Raw genomic sequence first — 18,924 nt, 5'->3', positions numbered from 1 at the left:
AGCAAATGCATTGAGAAGCCTGTTAAAGACTACATCTGTAGCATACTACCACCCACACTGGACCCCACCCCCCCCACAATTTGCCTACCAAAGGAATCGGTTTACTGACAACACACTACACACTGTCCTCACTCACCGGGAGAAGAGGGATGCATATGTTAGAATGCTCTTCCTGGAGTACAGTTCAGCATTCAATATCATGGAGATGTGGAGAAAGCGAACCAGCTGAACAACTTCTTCAACAGGTTCGACAGCTCAATCTCATCCTCACTGCAGAAATCCACACCAGGCTTACTTCCCTCACAGGAAAATAGCCACTCACAGGAGACCTTGCCCACGCCCAGGATTACGGCTGCACAGGTGGAAGGTCAACTGAGGAAGATCTGTACCAGCAAGGCGGCTGGACCGGATGGAGTTTCCCCACGATTACTGAGGGCCTGTGCGACTGAGCTGGGAGAACCACTACAGCGCATCTTCAACATGAGCCTGGAGCAGAGAAGAGTACCCAGACAGTGGAAAACATCCTGTATTGTCCCGGTACCGAAGAAACCACAACCAAAGGAGTTGAATGACTTCAGACCTGTTGCCTTGACGTCGCACGTTATGAAGACCATGGAGTGGCTGATAATACAGAATCTGAGGCCACAAACCAGGCACGCCCAGGATCCTCTTCAGTTTGCGTATAAGGAGAAGGTGGGAGTGGAGGATGCTATCACGTATTTGCTGCACAAATCACTCTCTCACCTAGAGGGGGTCAGTTGTGCTGTGAGGATTACATTCCATGACTTCTCTAGTGCCTTTAACACCATCCAGCCCAAGATCTTAAGGCACAAACTAACGGAGATGGGAGTAGACTCTCACATGGTGGATTGGATAGTGGACTACTTGACAGATAGACCTCAGTATGTGCGGTTGGGAGACTGTAGGTCTGACACGGTGGTCAGCAGCACAGGGGCGCCGCAGGGAACCGTACTCTCTCCGGTCCTGTTCACCCTGTACACATCAGACTTCCAATATAACTCGGAGTCCTGCCATGTGCAGAAGTTCGCTGATGACACGGCCATAGTGGGGTGTGTCAGGAATGGACAGGAGGAGGAGTATAGGAAACTGATACAGGACTTTGTGATATGGTGCAACTCAAACTACCTGCGTCTCAATATCACCAAGACCAAGGAGATGGTGGTGGACTTTAGGAGATCTAGGCCTCATATGGAGCCAGTGATCATTAATGGAGAATGTGTGGAGCAGGTTAAGACCTACAAGTATCTGGGAGTACAGTTAGACGAGAAGCTAGACTGGACTGCCCAGACACAGATGCCTTGTGCAGGAAGGCACAGAGTCGACTGTACTTCCTAAGAAGGTTGGCGTCATTCAATGTCTGTAGTGAGATGCTGAAGATGTTCTATAGGTCAGTTGTGGAGAGTGCCCTCTTCTTTGTGGTGGCGTGTTGGGGAGGAAGTATTAAGAAGAGGGACGCCTCACGTCTTAATAAGCTGGTAAGGAAGGCGGGCTCTGTCGTGGGCAAAGTACTGGAGGGTTTAACATCGGTAGCTGAGCGAAGGGCGCTGAGTAGGCTACGGTCAATTATGGATAACTCTGAACATCCTCTACATAGCACCATCCAGAGACAGAGAAGCAGTTTCAGCGACAGGTTACTATCGATGCAATGCTCCTCAGACAGGATGAAGAGGTCAATACTCCCCAATGCCATTAGGCTTTACAATTCTACCGCCAGGACTTAAGAACTTTTTAAAAGCTATTATTAATGCTTTTTGAGATAGTGATTTAGATGCATATCATATTTTTTACTGAGTTAAGTATTGTATGTAATTAGTTTTGCTACAACAAGTGTATGGGACATTGGAAAAAAGTTGAATTTCCCCATGGGGATGAATAAAGTATCTATCTATCTATCTATCTATCTATAATTCCTTCCAGACTTAACAGGAAGCTTAGAGACCTCTGCCTGCACCCTGCCTTGTGCAGCTGGATCCTGGACTTCCTATTCGATCACCAACAGGTGGTAAGGATGGGCTCCCTCATCTCTGCCCCTCTAACCCTCATCACAGGTGCTTCCCCCCCCGGGGTTGTGTCCCGAGTCCCCTCCTTTACTCCCTTTACACCCAGGGCTGTGTTGCCGCATACAGCTCCAATCTGCTGATCAAATTTGCAGATGACACGACATTGACTGGCCTTATTTCTAGCACTGACGAGACAGCCTACAGAGGAGAGGTTAACACCCTGGCATAGTGGTGTCAAGATAAAACCTTTCTCTCAATGTCCAGAAAAACAGAAGAGCTGCTCGTGGATTACAGGAGGAATGGAGAAAGGCTTGCCCCGATCAGCATCAGTGGGACTGGGGTTGAGAGAGTGAGTAGTTTCAAGTTCCTTGGCAGTTTCATATCCTCAAGACCTTCTACAGGGCACCGTTGAGAGCATCCTGATGGGCTCTATCACTGCCTGGCACAGAACTGCACAAACCTTGATTGCTGGGCACTGCAGAGAGTGGTACAGTCAGCCCAACACATCTGTCAATGTAAACTTCCCTCCATAGGACATTTATAGCAGCAGGTGTGTAAAGGGCTGGAAGATCATCAGGGACACCAGTCACCCCAACCACAAACTGTTTCAGCTGCTTCCGTCTGGCAAATGGTGCCGCAGCATTAAAGCCAGGACCAACGGGCAATGGGACAGCTTCTTTCTACAAGCCACGAGACTTATAAATTCACATGTCTGTACATTGTGATGGAATCATAGCACAAAGATTTTTACTCCTTCATGTTGTGGGACGGATGTAAGATTTAAATAAATAAATTCAAATTCAAAGGCAACACGAGTGAATCTGCAGATGCTGGAAATAAATAAAAAAACACGAAATGCTGGCAGAACTCAGCAGGCCAGACAGCATCTATAGGAGGAGGTATTAACGATGTTTCGGGCCGAAACCCTTCATCAGGAGTTTCATCTCAGTTTCGGGCTGAAACGTCGTTATTACCTCCTCCTATAGATGCTGTCTGGCCTGCTGAGTTCTGCCAGCATTTCGTGTTTTTTTAAATTCAAATTCAAATTCAAATTGAGTTAATATTTTGGGCAATTGGGCCTTCATTAAGCCTGATGAGAAGTCATTGACTTGAGGTGTAAATCTGTTGAATACCCTCAACATATTCTGGTGTTTTGTTTGCTGAAAACTCAGATCCTTTTGCTCAATTTGTTCTCCAAGTTTAAACACTTGATGTTATTGTGCCTCCAACACATAGAGGGCAGCCCTGTGAGGAGAACTATTGTCATTAACAGCTTGCTTTGTCTCAAGTCTCAAAGCAGGAGTTTACAATTTTTGTGTTATCAATCCCAGAATCAGCCTGTCTGATTAACCTGCTGCAAACAGTCAGCTGGTCAGGCTTTGTCTATTGGGAGAGAAAATAGAGTAGTTTTAGTTCAAAGATCATTTGTGAAAACTGGGGAGGAGAGAAACTTGAAAACCTGAGAAGCTTGTTTCCTTCTCAGTTACGAAGAAAAGTCTTCTAACTGAAACATTAACTCATTTCCTCTTCGTTCAGAAATGGCCCAACCTGCTGAGTATTTCTAGTAATTTCTGTTTCTAGTTTAGATTTCCAGCAACTGTGAAAAAGTTTTACTGATTTGCTCCATTGTTACCTTTAACTAGTTCAGCAATGATTCGGGTGTTATCTATTTTGGCCAGGGTACATTCCAAGCTCTGATCCATTCTATAGTCACTAGCTTGGTTGTCCTCCTCCTCATGTTTGATCAAAAGTGTTTTCCCAAATTTCTTTAATCAGAGTCTCAGACACATTGATCTTGATGTGTAGGTCCTTGTATCAATGTGGTGCTGTTCAATTGGTATTTATTTGCCTGGCCTGGCCTCTTATTGATTATTGAACAGCACAACACAGGAATAGGCACTTCAGCCCATGATGCCAAATCAAACTGTCTATCTACCTGCACATTCTCTGCATATTGATGTATCTGTCTCAATGCCTCTTAAGCTCCATTACCATATCTACTATCACCACCAGCCTGGTGTATTCCTGACACCCATCACTTTCTGTAAAACAAAAATTTATCTTTCACATTTCCATTATATATCGTCCCTTCAAACTATGTTCTCTAGTATTTGATATTTTGAGCTCAGCAGAAAAAGGGCTTTAACTATTCAACCTATCTATAACACTAATTTTATAAACCAGTACCAGGTCGTCGTCCCCCACCACCCCAGCATCCTCTGCATCAGATAAAACAACCCAGATTTGTCCACCCTTTCCTTATAGTTCGTACCCTCTAATCCAGGCAGCGTTCTTGTAAACCTCTTCAACACCCTCTCTACATCCTGCCTATAGTGGGGTGACTAGAACTGCGCACAGTACTCCAAGTGAAGCCTCATCAGAGCTTTACACAGCTACAACATGGCTTGATGACTCTTTTATACTCAGATCCTTGAGTGATAAAGGTAAGTATGCCTTTTGCTGCCTTCATCACCCTATCTTCTTGTGTTACCCCTTTTAGGGGGCTATGGGCTTAGGCCCCAAGATCCCTCTTGCAACACATTCTCATGCTCTTCTTATTTTGAGTATTCCCAAATTGCCCCCACTCTTTTGCATGTTGCACACTGTCATGCTGTTTGGATGATTTCATATTGACACTGCTATTTTTTTTTCAGTTGTTTACACAGGGCAACTCTGAGGAATGTAATTTTTAAAAATGGCGAGGTTTGAGACTTACCAGGAATACCAGAGGCTTGTGGGGGATGAGTATGAAGAGGATTCTCCACCTGGTGAAGATCTATTGGTTCATGTTCCAGAGGGACTCAAAGGTACAGTGCTTAATTCTGACTTCTATTTAGATCTGATTTGCCCTCTTGATTTTTTAAAAAATTACTGTCATTAATGTAATCACTACAGCTCCTGTTGTCTCGAGATATTTAACCATCTTCTGTGTGCTATGTTTTTTTTTTAAAAATGCCAAATTTCTACATGTACGTCTTTTCCTTTGTTGAGAAAGGAGGGTTCACATGACAAAAAAATCACAATATGGATAGTTTTCTGGAAACACAACTCATGGGACTTGACTGTACCTCAATCTTGTCACCCCACAGCTTCCTTCACTCCAGGGAAATCAGACTAGACTATCCCATCTCTCCTAATGAAAAAAGCTTCCAATCCAGGCAAAATCCTTACAAACCTTTTCTATATCCTCTCCAGCTTAGTCAAGTTGTTCCTGTAGTGAGGCGACCAGAATTACACACAGTAAATACTCCAAGTGCAGCCTAAACAACAATTATCCAACTGTAACCTGATGTCCTAACTCTTATACTTAATGCCTCAGCCATTAAAGGTAACAATGCCATATGCCTTCATTACAATCCATTCTATCTGTGTTCCCAACTTCAAAGAACCTTTGGGTCTCAATTTAACAATATACTCCAGGATCCTGTTATTCACTTTACACGTCCTGCTCTTGTTTAACTTCCCAAAATGCATCACTTTGCACTTGTCCAAGTTAGATTCCATCACCTTTACCTTGGGCAACCTTCTTGACTGGCCGCCACACCACCACTTTTGATGTCCTCTGCAAACTCAAAAATCGTGCCGAATGTCTTATTTGAGATTTCTAACATCACAATATAGACTACAGGGACCCAACCCCAATCGCTGTGCATTCTAGTGGTCACAGGTCTCCAACTGAAAAGCAATCTTCACTACCACCTTCTCCCTCCTTTCACCAAGCCAATTTTGTATTTTATTAGCTAACGTACCCTAGAACCCATGTCTTTCAACCTTCCAGAGCGATCTACCATGTGGACCTTGTTACAGTCCATGTAGACAATGTCTCCTGCCATGCCTTTGTTAGTCCTCTGTGGACACCTCTTCAAAAATTCAAATCAAATTTCTGAGACACAATTTCCTACACACAAAGCCATGCCGATCTTCACAAAAGCAGATAAATCCAGTCTCTGAGTTCCATTCAGTAGTTTTCCCACCACTGATGTAAGGCTCACAAAGCTCCCTGATTATCCCTGCAATCCTCCTTAAATAAATGCATAATATTATTTATGCTTCAGTTTTTCAGATTTGGGTCTGACTCCATTTGGGTAGAACTCAGTGATAGGAAGGGAGCAATCACGCTGATGAGATTGTACAACAGACCAACCCCCCCCCCCCCACCCAATAACCACCAGGGCATTGAGGAACAGATATGTAATTAGATTAAGGAAATGTGTTTTTAAAAAGAAACTAATAGGCTTATTTCCATGGGAGATTTCAACTTCACTAATGTAAAATGTGACCACCTACGGTGCAAGGGGTTTAGATGGGGCAGAATTTATTGTGTATCCAGGAAGGTTTCTCAAATCAATGTGTGAACGGTCCAATAAGAGGAGGGACCGTACTGGACCTGGTGTTGGGTAATAAGCCCGGCCAGATGACTGACATTACAATGGGTGAACAGCTAGGGGACAGTGACCACAACTCTTTAACTTTCAGGATAGCTATGGTCCTTTTGGGAAAGTATTAAATTGGAGTAGGACAAATTATGGGGGCATTAGGCAGAAACTAAAGTATTAATTGGGAACATCTTTTCACTGGCAAGTTCACATCAGACATGTGGAGAGGTTTAAAGATCAATGCACAGAGTACAGAAAAGGCATGTTCCTGTCAGAAGGGAGGATGGGATGGAAAGCCAAAAGAACCTTGGATGTCTAGAGAGATGATGAATTTAGTCAAGAAGAAAAAGGAAAAGTATGTATTGTTTCGGAAGTTATGATCAAACGAAACACATGAGTATAAAGAAGCCAGAAAAGAATTAAAGAAGGGAATTAGGAAAGCCAGGAGGGGCCAGGAAAAGTCCTTGGTAAGTAGGATTAAGGTGACTCCCAAGGAATTCTATACATTAAGACTAAGAGGATAATTAGGGAGAGGATGGTGCCACTCAAGGATAAAGGAGGGAACATTTGCTTGGATGTGGAGAATATGAGTGAAGTATTTAAGGAGTACTTTGCTTCAGTATTTACCAAGGAAAAGGATATGGACGACTAGGAGATCAGTGTTGAGTACATGCATATAGGATGTTTAGAGATCGAGGAGGAAGTGTTGGGCCTCCAAATGATAAGTCCCCAAGCCTGTTGGGATTTACCCCAGGTTACTGAAGGAGACAAGAGATGAGGTTGCTAGGCTCTTGACCACTATCTTCGTGTCCTCTCTAGCTACAGACAAGGTCCCAGACAGCTGGCGAATGGTTAATGTTGTATCTCTATTGAAGAGAGGAACAAGGGAAAATCCTTGGAACTATAGGCCATGTAGTCTCATGTTAGTTGTAGGGAAATTGCTGTAAACAATTCTTAGGGATGGGATATATAAGCATTTGGAAACCCATGGCCTAATTAGGGAGAGCCAGCATGGTTTTGTATGTGGCAGGTTGTGCCTTACCAACTCGACTGAGCTGTTTGACAAGGTGACACGAGAGATTGATGAGAGTAGGGTAATGGCTGTTGTCTGCATAGATTCTAGTAAGGCGTTTGACAAAAGTCCCTCATGGGAGGCTAAACCGGAAGATTAAGATGCATTGGGTCCGCAGTGAATTGGCTGTTTGGGTTCAGAACTGACTTGCACATAGAAGACAGTGGGAAGTGGTTTGAAGGGACTTACTCGAGCTGGAGGTCTGTTATTAGTGGTTACTGAAGGGATCTCAGCTGGAACTGCTGCTGTTTGTGATGTGTATAAGTGAACTGGATGAAAATGTTGATGGGCGGGTTTGTAATTTTGCGGATGATGCCAAGATTGGGGAGCTGTGGGTAGCGTAGAAGACTGGCAATCAATCCGGCACAATATAGATCAGTTGCATATATGGGCTGAGAAATGACAGATGGAGAAATGGCAAATACCCAGATAAATGTAGGGTATTGCACCGAGGTAGGGCAAATGCAAGGAGACAGTACACTGTTTAGGACAAGTATTGCTGGGAAAGGATCTTGGGATCCAAGTGCATTGCTCCTTGAAAGTAGTTACACAGGTTGATTAAGGTGGTTAAGAAGGCTTATGAAATGCCCGCTTTTATTAGTTGAGGCATTGAGTTTAAAAGTCCAGAGGTTATATTACAACCTTAAAACTCTGGTTCGGCCACGTCTAGTGTATTGCATATGTTTCTGGTCTCCCCACTATAGGAAAGATATTGAGGCTTTGGAGAAGGTGCAGAAGAGGTTTACAAGGATGCTGTCTGGTTTAGAGGGAATGTGCTATCATGGGAGGCTGGATAAACTTGAGTTGTTTTCTCTAGAGCAATGGAAGCTGAGGGGAGATCTGATAGAGATTTATAAGATTATGAGAGGCATTAATAGAGTGGACAGTGTGCGTCTTTTTCCCAGGGTAGAAATGTCTAATACCAGAGGACGTACATTGAAGGTGGCAGAGGGTAGGTTCAAGGGGAATGTGAGGGGTAAGTTTTTTACTCAGAGTTGTGGATGCCTGGAATATGCTCCCTGGTATGGTGGTAGAGGCAAATACTTAGAGGCTTTCAAGAGACATTTGGTTAGACACATGGATAGAGGAACGTGGGCATGGTGTAGGTGGGAGGTTAGTGTTTTGGGTATTTTTGATGTGGTTTTTAGCTGGTTCAGCACAACATTGGGGGCCAAATGGTCTGTTCCTGTGCTGTATTGTTTTATGTTCTATGTTGAATACTTCTGCTGTGGCTAACAAAGATACATAAATCTGTATAGAGGTCCCAGAAATCTCCCCTTTTATTTCCTATGATGATATCGAATACACCAGGTTGGGTTCTGGAGTTTTCCACCTTTTATACATTTCCAGATCTCCAGCACCACCTCCTTTCTATTGTTAAAATGTTCCAGACTATCACTTTCTACACAGAGCGTTGTGGATGCAGAAATCAGAGTCAGGAAAAATAAATTAGTAGATGGAGTAAGGCTCAAAAGTTGGGGTAGAAAATAATCTTCAGGTCCTCAGGGTTAGGTAGGAAAGCTGGTGAAATGTTGGCCTTTATTGTAAGGGGTATGGAGTATAAAAATAAGGAAGATCTGAGACTACTGTAGAAGATAAGATGATATTGCATATACATACAGTTCTGGTCTCCATATGATGTGCAGAGAAGGTTCACTGAGTTCATTCCTAGGACAAAAGGAAGGGGTGTGAGCTGACACTTGTACTGTGTGGAGTTTAGAAGAATAAGAATTGATCATGTATAAGATTCTGAGCAGGATGCTGAGAGGCTCTCCCTCCAGTGGAGCCATCTAGAACTTGAGAGCATAGTTTCAGAATGCAGGGTCCCAATTTCAGATGAAGATGAGAAATGATTTGTTCTCTTGGGCAGTTGTGACTCTTTACAACAATCTTCACAAAAAGAACTGTGGAAGTAGTAATTGAATATCTTCAAAATTGATTTGACAAAAATCAGGAGAAAGTGGTGAGAGGAAAGCAGGGATGTGGTGTTGAGGCTACTATTGAATCAGCCATGATCTTATGAAATGGAGCAGGTCTGAGGGCTCAATGTGCCAGTCCTGCTTCTGTCCATAACCTCTTACTCATAATTAATCTGTGCTGTGGGTAATGATTAATTACATTAATTGTATTCTTTTACAGATTCGTGGCATCACATTAAGAACCTGGATAATTTCTTCACAAGAATATCCTTTTCTAGTCAGATATTAATTTAGACTTGGCAGTATATTTAGGTAGTGAAGCCTCTCCCACACACCAAAGTGATTCCTTTGAGCAGGAGGTCAAACATGGAGGGGAACAATCAATGTTTTCATGGGGGCAAGGAGTGATGCAGGTACTGGAGGGAAAGGGGCATCTCAACCAACCATCCATCTTTTGGCAGTTTCACCTAGGATCTTTCAGTTAACTGGGAACCAACAATACTGGAGTGGAAGTAAGTCATTCTCCTGTGACCTAGCTTCGACCAGGAGCTTAGGTGCTGCCTCTGGCATTTCCACTTAGTTTGTGTCCAAAGTTCAGAGTAAATTTACTATCAAATTATATATATGTTGCCATATATTATTTTTGGGATTCGTTTTCTCACAGGCAATTTGTGTTGTTCCTTTTTGCGCCTTATGGCAGTGCCGTTTTTACCATTTCGGTAGCACTTGACTTTTTTATGAGGCCAAGTTGCTATCTCATGCTCAACCAAGCACAGATGGAAAGCGTGCAAGGAGCTGGTAGGTTTTAAACTCAGGACTGTTTGCCTCGAAGTCCAGTGTTACAGGGAATAAAATATAATAGAATTTATGGAAAAATAAACTACACAAACAGATAAAGATTGACAAACAACTAATGTACAAAACAAAACAACTATGCAAAAAAGAATATTGAGAACATGGGTTGTAAAGAAATTGAAAGTGAGTCTATAGTTCAGAGTAATGATGATTGAAGTTATCCACACTGGTGCAGGAGCCTAATGGTTGTAGCTCAATGAATCTGCTGGTGTGGGACTTAAGACTCCTGTACTTTCTCTCAAATGGAGTAAGAAGAGGGCATGGTCTGGATAGTGGGGGTCTTTGATGGATGCTGCCTTCTTTTGGAGCACTCCATGTAAATGTGCTCAATGATGGTAGGGCTTTGCCTGTGATGGACTGGGCTGATTTCACCAATTCCTGTAGCCTTTTCTGTTCATGGGCATTGGTGTTTCCATACCTGACTGTGATGCAATTGCCCTGTGCATCTCTAGAGGTTTGTCAAAAGTTTTTGGTGACATGCTGAATATGCAAACTCCTAAGAAAGAAGAAGTGTTGTTGTGCCTTCATTGTGACAGCACTTGGGTGTTGGTCTTAGGACAGAACCATGTCAAAAAATTTAAAGCTACTGATCCTCTTCATCTCCCGTTTCTCCTGTTTACTTAATGAGAACTGGTTCATGGACCTCCAGCTTCTTCCTCCTGTAACCCAAATGTGTTTTCTCCCCCCCCCCCCCCCCATGTTCCACATTCTTCCAGTGGCCCCATGATGTGTTGAATAGTTAATGAGCCATAATTTGCCCTGGGTGTAATTGGGCAGCATGTGAATTGGTGCAGGTTTTATGTAGGAGGTGAGCTGAATATCCCCTGGTTTTGTAACAAGTAATATGAAAAGAAGGAAATCATTGCTGTTTGTAGAGAGATGTGTGTGGTTGAAGGGCAGAAGGGTAGGAATGATGGTTTCTGATGAAGGTTCTCAGCCCTCCAATGGTACTGCACTCCCTCAGTACCACCCTTCCCACAGTGTGACATTCCCTCAGTACTGCCACAGTGACATTTCTCCAATACCATTTTCCCCAATGCAGTGTATTACTCTTAAGTAGCACTGCTCCCAGTGTGATGCTGCCTCAGTACCACCCCTCCTACAATGTGACACACTCTCAGTATTGCCCTTTTCATAGTGTAACATTCCCTCAGAACAGCACCTCAGAGTATAACACTCACTCACTACTGCCCCTCCCATAGCATGTTACTCCTTCATTGCTGGCACCTTCCCATCTATACTACCACTCCCACAGTTTGGCACTCCCTCTGTGCTGCTCTGATGTGCCTATGAAGATTTTTTTCTTCAAGGAAAGGACTTGAGGCCATAAGAATCTGATTAGTAGGTGAGGGAACTGGGAACTGGCCTCTGACCCTTTTGGAAATGAAGATAGGAAGTGACCGGGGTTCACCTTTTACCAGCCTGGTATTGACATTGTACTCAGTGCCCATTTTATTGGGGACCACCTGTAGCTAATAAAGTGACTGTGTGTTCATGGTCTTATGCTGCTGTAGTCAAAGTTTGAAATGTGTGTTTAGAAATGCTCTTCTGCACACCATTGTTGTAACGCATGGTTATTTGAGTTACTGTTGCCTTCCTGTCAGCTGGAACCATTCTGGCCATTCTTCTTTGACTCTCCTCAAGGTGCTTTCACCCACAGAACTGTTGCTCACTGGATGCATTTTTTGTTTTACCAAACCTTCTCTGTAACTCTATTTAACTAAGAGAATATGATGATATATTTTGTTTTGTTTTCTGCACCGTTCTCTATAAACTCTAAAGACTGGTGTGTGAAAATCCCATGAGATCAGCAGTTTCTGAAATACTCAAACCATCCCTTCTGGCACCAACAATTATTCTACGGTCAAAGTCACTCAGATCGCATTTATTCCCATTCTGCTATTTGGCCTGAACAACAACTGAACCTCTTGACCATGTCTGCATGCTTTTATGCGTTCAATTGCTGCCACATGTTTGTCTGATTAGATAGTTGCATTAACGAGCAGGTGTACAGGAGTATTTAATAAAGTGGCCACTGAATGTAAGTCTGCTGAATGGTGTCAGTGACAAATCTCATTTAGATCTCGACTTGCATGAGGAAACCCCCTTTGTGGGGAACCGTTTGAACTAGAGTCCAAAGTCTTGCTTCTCCTGAGCACGTGTCACCTCTCACATGGTGTATCTGTTTTTCTGATCACAGGTGATGGGTTAATCATTAATTCAACAATAACTATAAAGGCTCCCCCGTAAACGATTCAGATATTTATACACAAGCAATATGCCCTGATTTGAGATGTGTACAACATCACACTTATCATAACCTCTACAGTGTTCGTTAAATGCATGACGAACCCAAAACTTAAGAGTTGGGAACCTGGGAATGAGGCCATGCATAAGTCAATGAATGGTTTCAGTACAATTCCATGGTCCACTTAAATTAAACCATAAGATAAACAGAATTAAGGCCGTTCGTTTGACCAATATTTTGGCAAATTGATTGCACAAACTATAAATTTACTAAAATTTGTAAGGTTACACTTGCAATGACAGCTATAATTTAGCTGTAATTTGCCAAAATATTACAAACAGCTGCTTGGTGGATAGACACGATTTAAGAAAATTAGAAATAGAAACAGAATTAGTCTTTTTGAGTTCTCATGCTTGTAATACCATTTGTTAACTGCAGTGCTGCTTTGAAGACAATATCTCAAATTAGACCCAACCTTTTAAGAAACTTTGAGTGGTTTTCCATAAACAATGATTAATGCTAAGTTGATTTATTAAAATTAAATATGTAATAAACTTTTGTTGAAAGGGATAGTATAAGGGACATTTTTACATAGTGAGTGGTAATAATAGTAATCAGCTGCCAGAGAAAGTGATTAAGAACTGCATTAGATACATTTAAGAAACATGTGGACAGTTATATGGATGACGAGTTTAGCGGGATATAGGGCATGTGGGAAATGGGATTAACTTAAATATACATCTTTTTTGGCGTGGACACATGGGTCGAAGAGTTTTTTCCCTATGCTGTACAACTTCATGGCCTCTGTATGAGGACAAGATGGGTATACAGACAGACATACTTTATTGATCCTGAGGGAAATTGGGTTTTGTTACAGCCAACCAAGAATAGTGTAGAAATATAGCAATATAAAACCATAAATAATTAAATAATAATAAGTTAATTATGCCAAGTATTAAATAATAATAAGTTAGTATATGGTATGTGGTCACTGATCGGCTCTAAGTTTTACATGTCAGAACAGACATCACCTTATTGTCAAGTACTTTTGCCCTGTCCACTGCAAAATGTAGTATCTCTTGGTACCTACCCATTTCAGTATGACTTCCTATTCACATTTTGACATGTCTGTCCACGGCCTCTACTGTCATGTTGAGACCAAATTCAGACTGGAGACGCAGCACATCATATTAATCTGATGGCATGAAGATCAATTACCTTTAACTCCCCCATTTCTCCTTCTTTCTGTTTCTATTCCCCATTCTGGTTCCCCTCTCATCCACTCTTGTCTCCCCACCAGCCATCACCTCCCTCTTGTTTCCCTTCTCTTTCCCTTTCTTGGAACCCCATCCTCTCCTATTGGATTCCTTCTCCTTCAGCCCTTTACCTCTTCCACCTATCCCTTCCCAGCTTCTTACTTCACCTCTGCCCCCCACCACCTTTCTCAGACACCTTTCCCTTCACCTGGTCTCACCTATCACTTGCTAACTTGTACTCCTTCCCCTCCACGCCACTTTCTTATTCTGGTTTCTGTTCCTTTCCTTTACAGTCCTAATGAAAGGTCTTGGCCTGAAACATCAACTTTTCATCTCCATTAGTCCTCACTAACTTGATAAATTTCTCCTTTTGAATGGAACTTTGACACTGGACCATTTCAGGAAGTATTAAAGCAAATGGCCAAAAGCGTTGTCAACGTGGCAGCTTTCCTGAGATCCAGAAAGTGAAAGCAAGTAGCAGAGCAGTTTGGGGATGGAACACCGGAATTTGGTACTGTCTGGTTGAGGTACAACTCATAGGTGGAGCAGTTGACCTCAGGAATATGCAAGAGGCCAAAGTTGAGGTGCAAAGGTTACAGAAGGTATTAGGGTGAAAGAGATCACAGTGATCACAAGGATTTAAAACCAAACATGGAAAGATTTAAAACCAATGATGAGAATTTTTAAAAATCAAATTATTAATTGACCAAATACTAATCAGATGCTAAATGAAGACATCAGTATCAGGGCTTTGGATGTGTGCATTGGCATAACTATGACCAGCAGCACCAGTAAACAGACAAATCCGCAGTTCAATCCAGAAAAGTGTGAAGTCATTCACTTTGGAAGTATAAATTTAGTCTTAATATTAAGGAGGAACAAAGGGATTTTGGATTCATGTCCATAGATTCCTCAAAGTTACCATGCAAGTTCACTCAACTTCATTTGCCCCATCACTGAACTATTCCCACAACCTATGGAGTCACATTCAAGGACTTTTCATCTTATGTTCTCTATTTACCACTTATTTTCTTCTTCTTCTTCTTCTTATTATTATTATTATTATTATTATTATTATTTTGGGTTTTTTCTTTTGTATTTTCACAGGTCATTGTTTTTTGCATATTGGTGCTTGCCCTTCCTCTGTCATGCTGTCTTTCACTGAATATTTTATGGTTCTTGGATTTGCTGAGTATGCCTGCAAGAAAACGAATCGGAGTTGTATATGGTAACATACATGTACTTTGAGAATAAATCAACTTTAAACTTCAAGTTGATAGGGTGGTTAAGAAGGTGTATGATGTGTTGATCTTCATTGTTGGGGGATTGAGTTCAAGTGTTGTGAAGTAATGTAGCAGCTGTATATAACTCAGGTTAGACCATATTCGGAGTATTCAGTTCAGATCAGTTCATTACAGGAAGGATGTAGAAGAGAAAGAGGGATTTACCAGGATGCAGTTTGAATTAGAGAGCATGGCTTGAGCGAGCTTTTCACTTTAGAGCAAAGGATGATGAAAGGCAACTTGATAAGAGGTACAGTTGGCCCTCCTTATCCGCGAGTTCCGCATCCACGAATTCAACCAACCGCGAATCAAGAAAACCCGGAAGTGCTCTTCCAGTACTTGTTCGGGCATGTACAGACTTCTTTTTTCTTGTCATTATTCCCTAAACAATGCAGTATAACAACTATTTTACATAACATTTACATTGTATTAGGTATCATAAGTAATCTAGAGATAATTTCAAGTATACAGGAGGATGTGTGTGGGTTACCGTGGATCAGGATCGAAAAAAAATCAGAAGTTCTCTTACTAAGTACGTCGGAACAGGTACATCCGGTATTATTTAGTGTCAGTTAGTCAAACGTTTGTCTTGGTATAGATTATATTTTACCTTTCTATGCATATAAAACACTTAAGAACTTATGTTTCAATGCCGGGCTCGGGAAAATGATCCAGTGACAGACCACTATCGAGTGCGCTCTCCATTCGTGCCGAGTTGATGTGGAGGATCAAAAACTGAAAACCCAATAATAAAATCACTGCGTTGCTTAGTAATAATTGTAGCTTCCATTGGGGCAGGGCCTTTCTCCCTTTATCCTTTAAAACTGTTCCAATCGTTTACTGACATAGCCTAATGCTTTTACAATGACCGATGACGTTTCACCTCTTTCTGATCACCTCTTTATTATTTCCACTTCACTTTCAATCGCGATCGTGATTACTTTCATGAACAGAAACACTGCGGATTCAGAGCTCTGACGCCAGGTCCTAACGTCCACCACGCTGAGCCTGGTTAAATAAGGTCTGGGGTTCCGCTGGGTCCTAAGGTCCACCGCATTAAGACAGGTTAAATAAGGGAGTTGAGCATCCGTGTTTTTGGTATCCGCGAGGGGTCCCGGAACCAATCCCTCGCGGATAAGGAGGACCAACTGTATATAATAAGATAAGAGGCATAGATTGAGTGGACAGTCAGACTTTTTCCTGGGGTGGAAATGGCTAATACAAGAAGGTATAATTTTAAGTTGATTTGAAGTAAGGTATAATGGGTATATCAGAGCTAGTACTTTTACACAGTACGGTGTGTGCATGGAACACCAGGGGTTGTGGTAGAGGCAGATACATTAGGGACATCATTTATGAGTCTCAGATAGGGACATGGATGAAAGAAAAATAGAGGGCTATGTGGAAGAGAAGGGTTAGATCGATCTTAGGGTAGGTTAAAGAATTGGCACAACATTGTGGGCCAAAGGGCCTATATTGTGTTATTTACTTCTATATTCTATGTACTATAAGCAGGTGTAGGGCAGTCACTCAATTTTATAAAAGCAAAAGTAGGCAGTTTTGTGATGACACAGAAATGAGATCTGCACTTTACCTCAATGTTGTTTATCACACCAAGGAAAATAGAATCAGAATTAGGAACAGAATTTGTCATAAGGACCCAAAAAAAAATGAGAAGGCATTGGGAGATCTAGGGACTACAACTGCTGGAATCACAAGATACTAGAGGAACCCAATGGGTTGGGCAGCATCTGTGGAGGGAAATGGGAATGATATTTTGGGTCAAGACCCTTCAGGACTCTAATGGAAGATCTAATCGATTTACAGTTGGCCCTCCTTATCCGCGAGGAATTGGTTCCGGGACCCCTCGTGGATACCAAAATTCGTGGATGCTCAAGTCCCTTATTCAACGTGGTCTCAATGCGGTGGATCTTAGGACCCAGGGGAACCCCAGACCTTATTTAGCTAGTCTCCGTGCAGTGGACATTAGGACCCAGCGGCAGTGATCGGAATCTGCAGTATTTCTGTTCACAAAAATAATCACGATCACGATTGAAAATAAAGTGGAAATAAAAAAGCGATTGGAAAGAGGTGAAACGCCATCGGTCATTGGAAAAGCGTTAGGCTATGTCGGTCAACGATCCCAACAATTTTAAAGGATAAAGTGAGAAAGACTCTGCCCCGATGGAAGCGACAATTATTACTAAGCAACGCAGTAGTTTAAGTTTGGGGTTATGGATTTTTGATCCTCCACATCAACCCGACACAGTGGAACAGTGGAAAGCGCACTCAGGAGCGGTCTGTCACTTGATTGAACTCGGGAAATTCCGTTCCCCAGCTCGGCGCTGAAACTTATGTTTTTAAGTGTTTTATATGCATAGAAAGGTAAAACACACACACACACACACACACACACACACACACACACACACACACACACACACACACACACACACACACACACACACACACACACACACACACACACACACACACACACACACACACACACACACACACACACACACACACACACACACACACACACACACACACACACACACACACACACACACACACACACACACACACACACACACACACACACACACACACGACACTTAATAATACCGGATGTACCTGTTCCAACTTAGTAAGAGAACTTCCGATTAGTTTTTTTTATCACAATCCACGATAACCAACGCACATCCTCCTATATACTTTAAATCATCTCTAGATTACTTATAATGCCTAATACAATATAAATGCTCTGTAAAATAGTTATTATACTGCATTGTTTAGGGAATAATGACTAGGAAAAAAGTCTGTACCTGCTCGAACAACAAGTACTGGAAGAGCACTTCCGGGTCAGGCAGTGATATGACAGGGGCGGCACGGTATCATAACTGTTACAGCACCATCTGCAGTTTCCTTCCATATTACAAAGATGTGCAGGTTAAGGTTAGGAAGTTATGTTGATGCCAGAAGCATGGTTTCACTTGTGGCCGCTCCCAGCACATCTTCAGACAGTTGGTTGCTAACACAAATTACACATTTCACTGTATGTTTTGATGCTTTGGTGTACATGTGACAAATAAAGGTAACTTTAAATCTTTTACATCTTCCCAAAGTAGCTTCCAGTGATATACATAGAAGGGTCCAGTAGGGTCCTCTTGGGGACTTGAGTCTAATTAGGTTACTGAAGTGATTAAATGACATTATTTTAGTTCAGAACATTGTCCTTGACATGGACTGATGTTCAACCAACCAATGGTCGTAATTTCAAAGTTCTTATTACTGGATCCTTCCGTGACTTTGCTTCCTCTCATTTATGGTGTCTTTCTGCACACCGGATTTCTGTGCTCTACTGCCTTCAGGTTCTTCAGGTAAATTGAAAGAACTGATATGCAGTCTAAACAGAAATGACTTGTACTATAATATTTGTGGAAAGCAGTCTGATTATTGGCTTCACTTTTATAGATATGACAGATTTAAGGAAGGGGAGATCATTTTTGTGTGCTTTCATGAATAAAAGGGTTTATTTACTTTAACAAGTTATCTGGTTTATTTATGCAATAGGTTGGTTTGTTTATGTCATGTGAAAACTGGCCAAGGCCACACAATTAAGACTGTCGTATTTACTTATTACGACACAAAATGAGTCAGTTTGACCCTTGAGGTCCATGCCAGCTGCTAATTGTGCAAACTCATCAGTTGCCTTCCTCTGTTTCACTGCTCCCTGTAACTTATTCTCATCACATGTCCATCACTTCCTCTTTGTCCTATATCGTGAAAGTCAAGAATTCCTTCCCCCCTCCCTCCTCACTGAGCAGGTTATTTGTTGCTTCATATTCCAGCATCTACAGAATTTTATTTCCTCTAGAATCTATTTTT

At 42.1% G+C, this 18,924-nt stretch overlaps 1 protein-coding gene across 2 annotated transcripts in view; it reads left to right on the top strand.

Annotated features, from left to right (window-relative positions):
* Positions 1-18,924, top strand: part of atg9b (autophagy related 9B) — an 82,207-nt gene that overhangs the window by 17,484 nt on the left and 45,799 nt on the right. For both annotated transcript variants that reach the window (XM_073045139.1, XM_073045131.1), the window contains exons 2-3: positions 4,676-4,828; positions 9,609-9,656. In XM_073045139.1, coding sequence (XP_072901240.1) covers positions 4,717-4,828; positions 9,609-9,656 — 160 coding nt within the window. In that variant the 5' untranslated portion in view covers positions 4,676-4,716. The remainder of the gene's footprint in view (positions 1-4,675; positions 4,829-9,608; positions 9,657-18,924) is intronic.

Source organism: Hemitrygon akajei, chromosome 1 (assembly GCF_048418815.1).
Source record: "Hemitrygon akajei chromosome 1, sHemAka1.3, whole genome shotgun sequence".
Taxonomy (NCBI): Eukaryota; Metazoa; Chordata; class Chondrichthyes; order Myliobatiformes; family Dasyatidae; genus Hemitrygon; species Hemitrygon akajei.
Note: the sequence above shows the minus strand (reverse complement) of the source record. Positions and strands in the feature narration are given on the sequence as shown.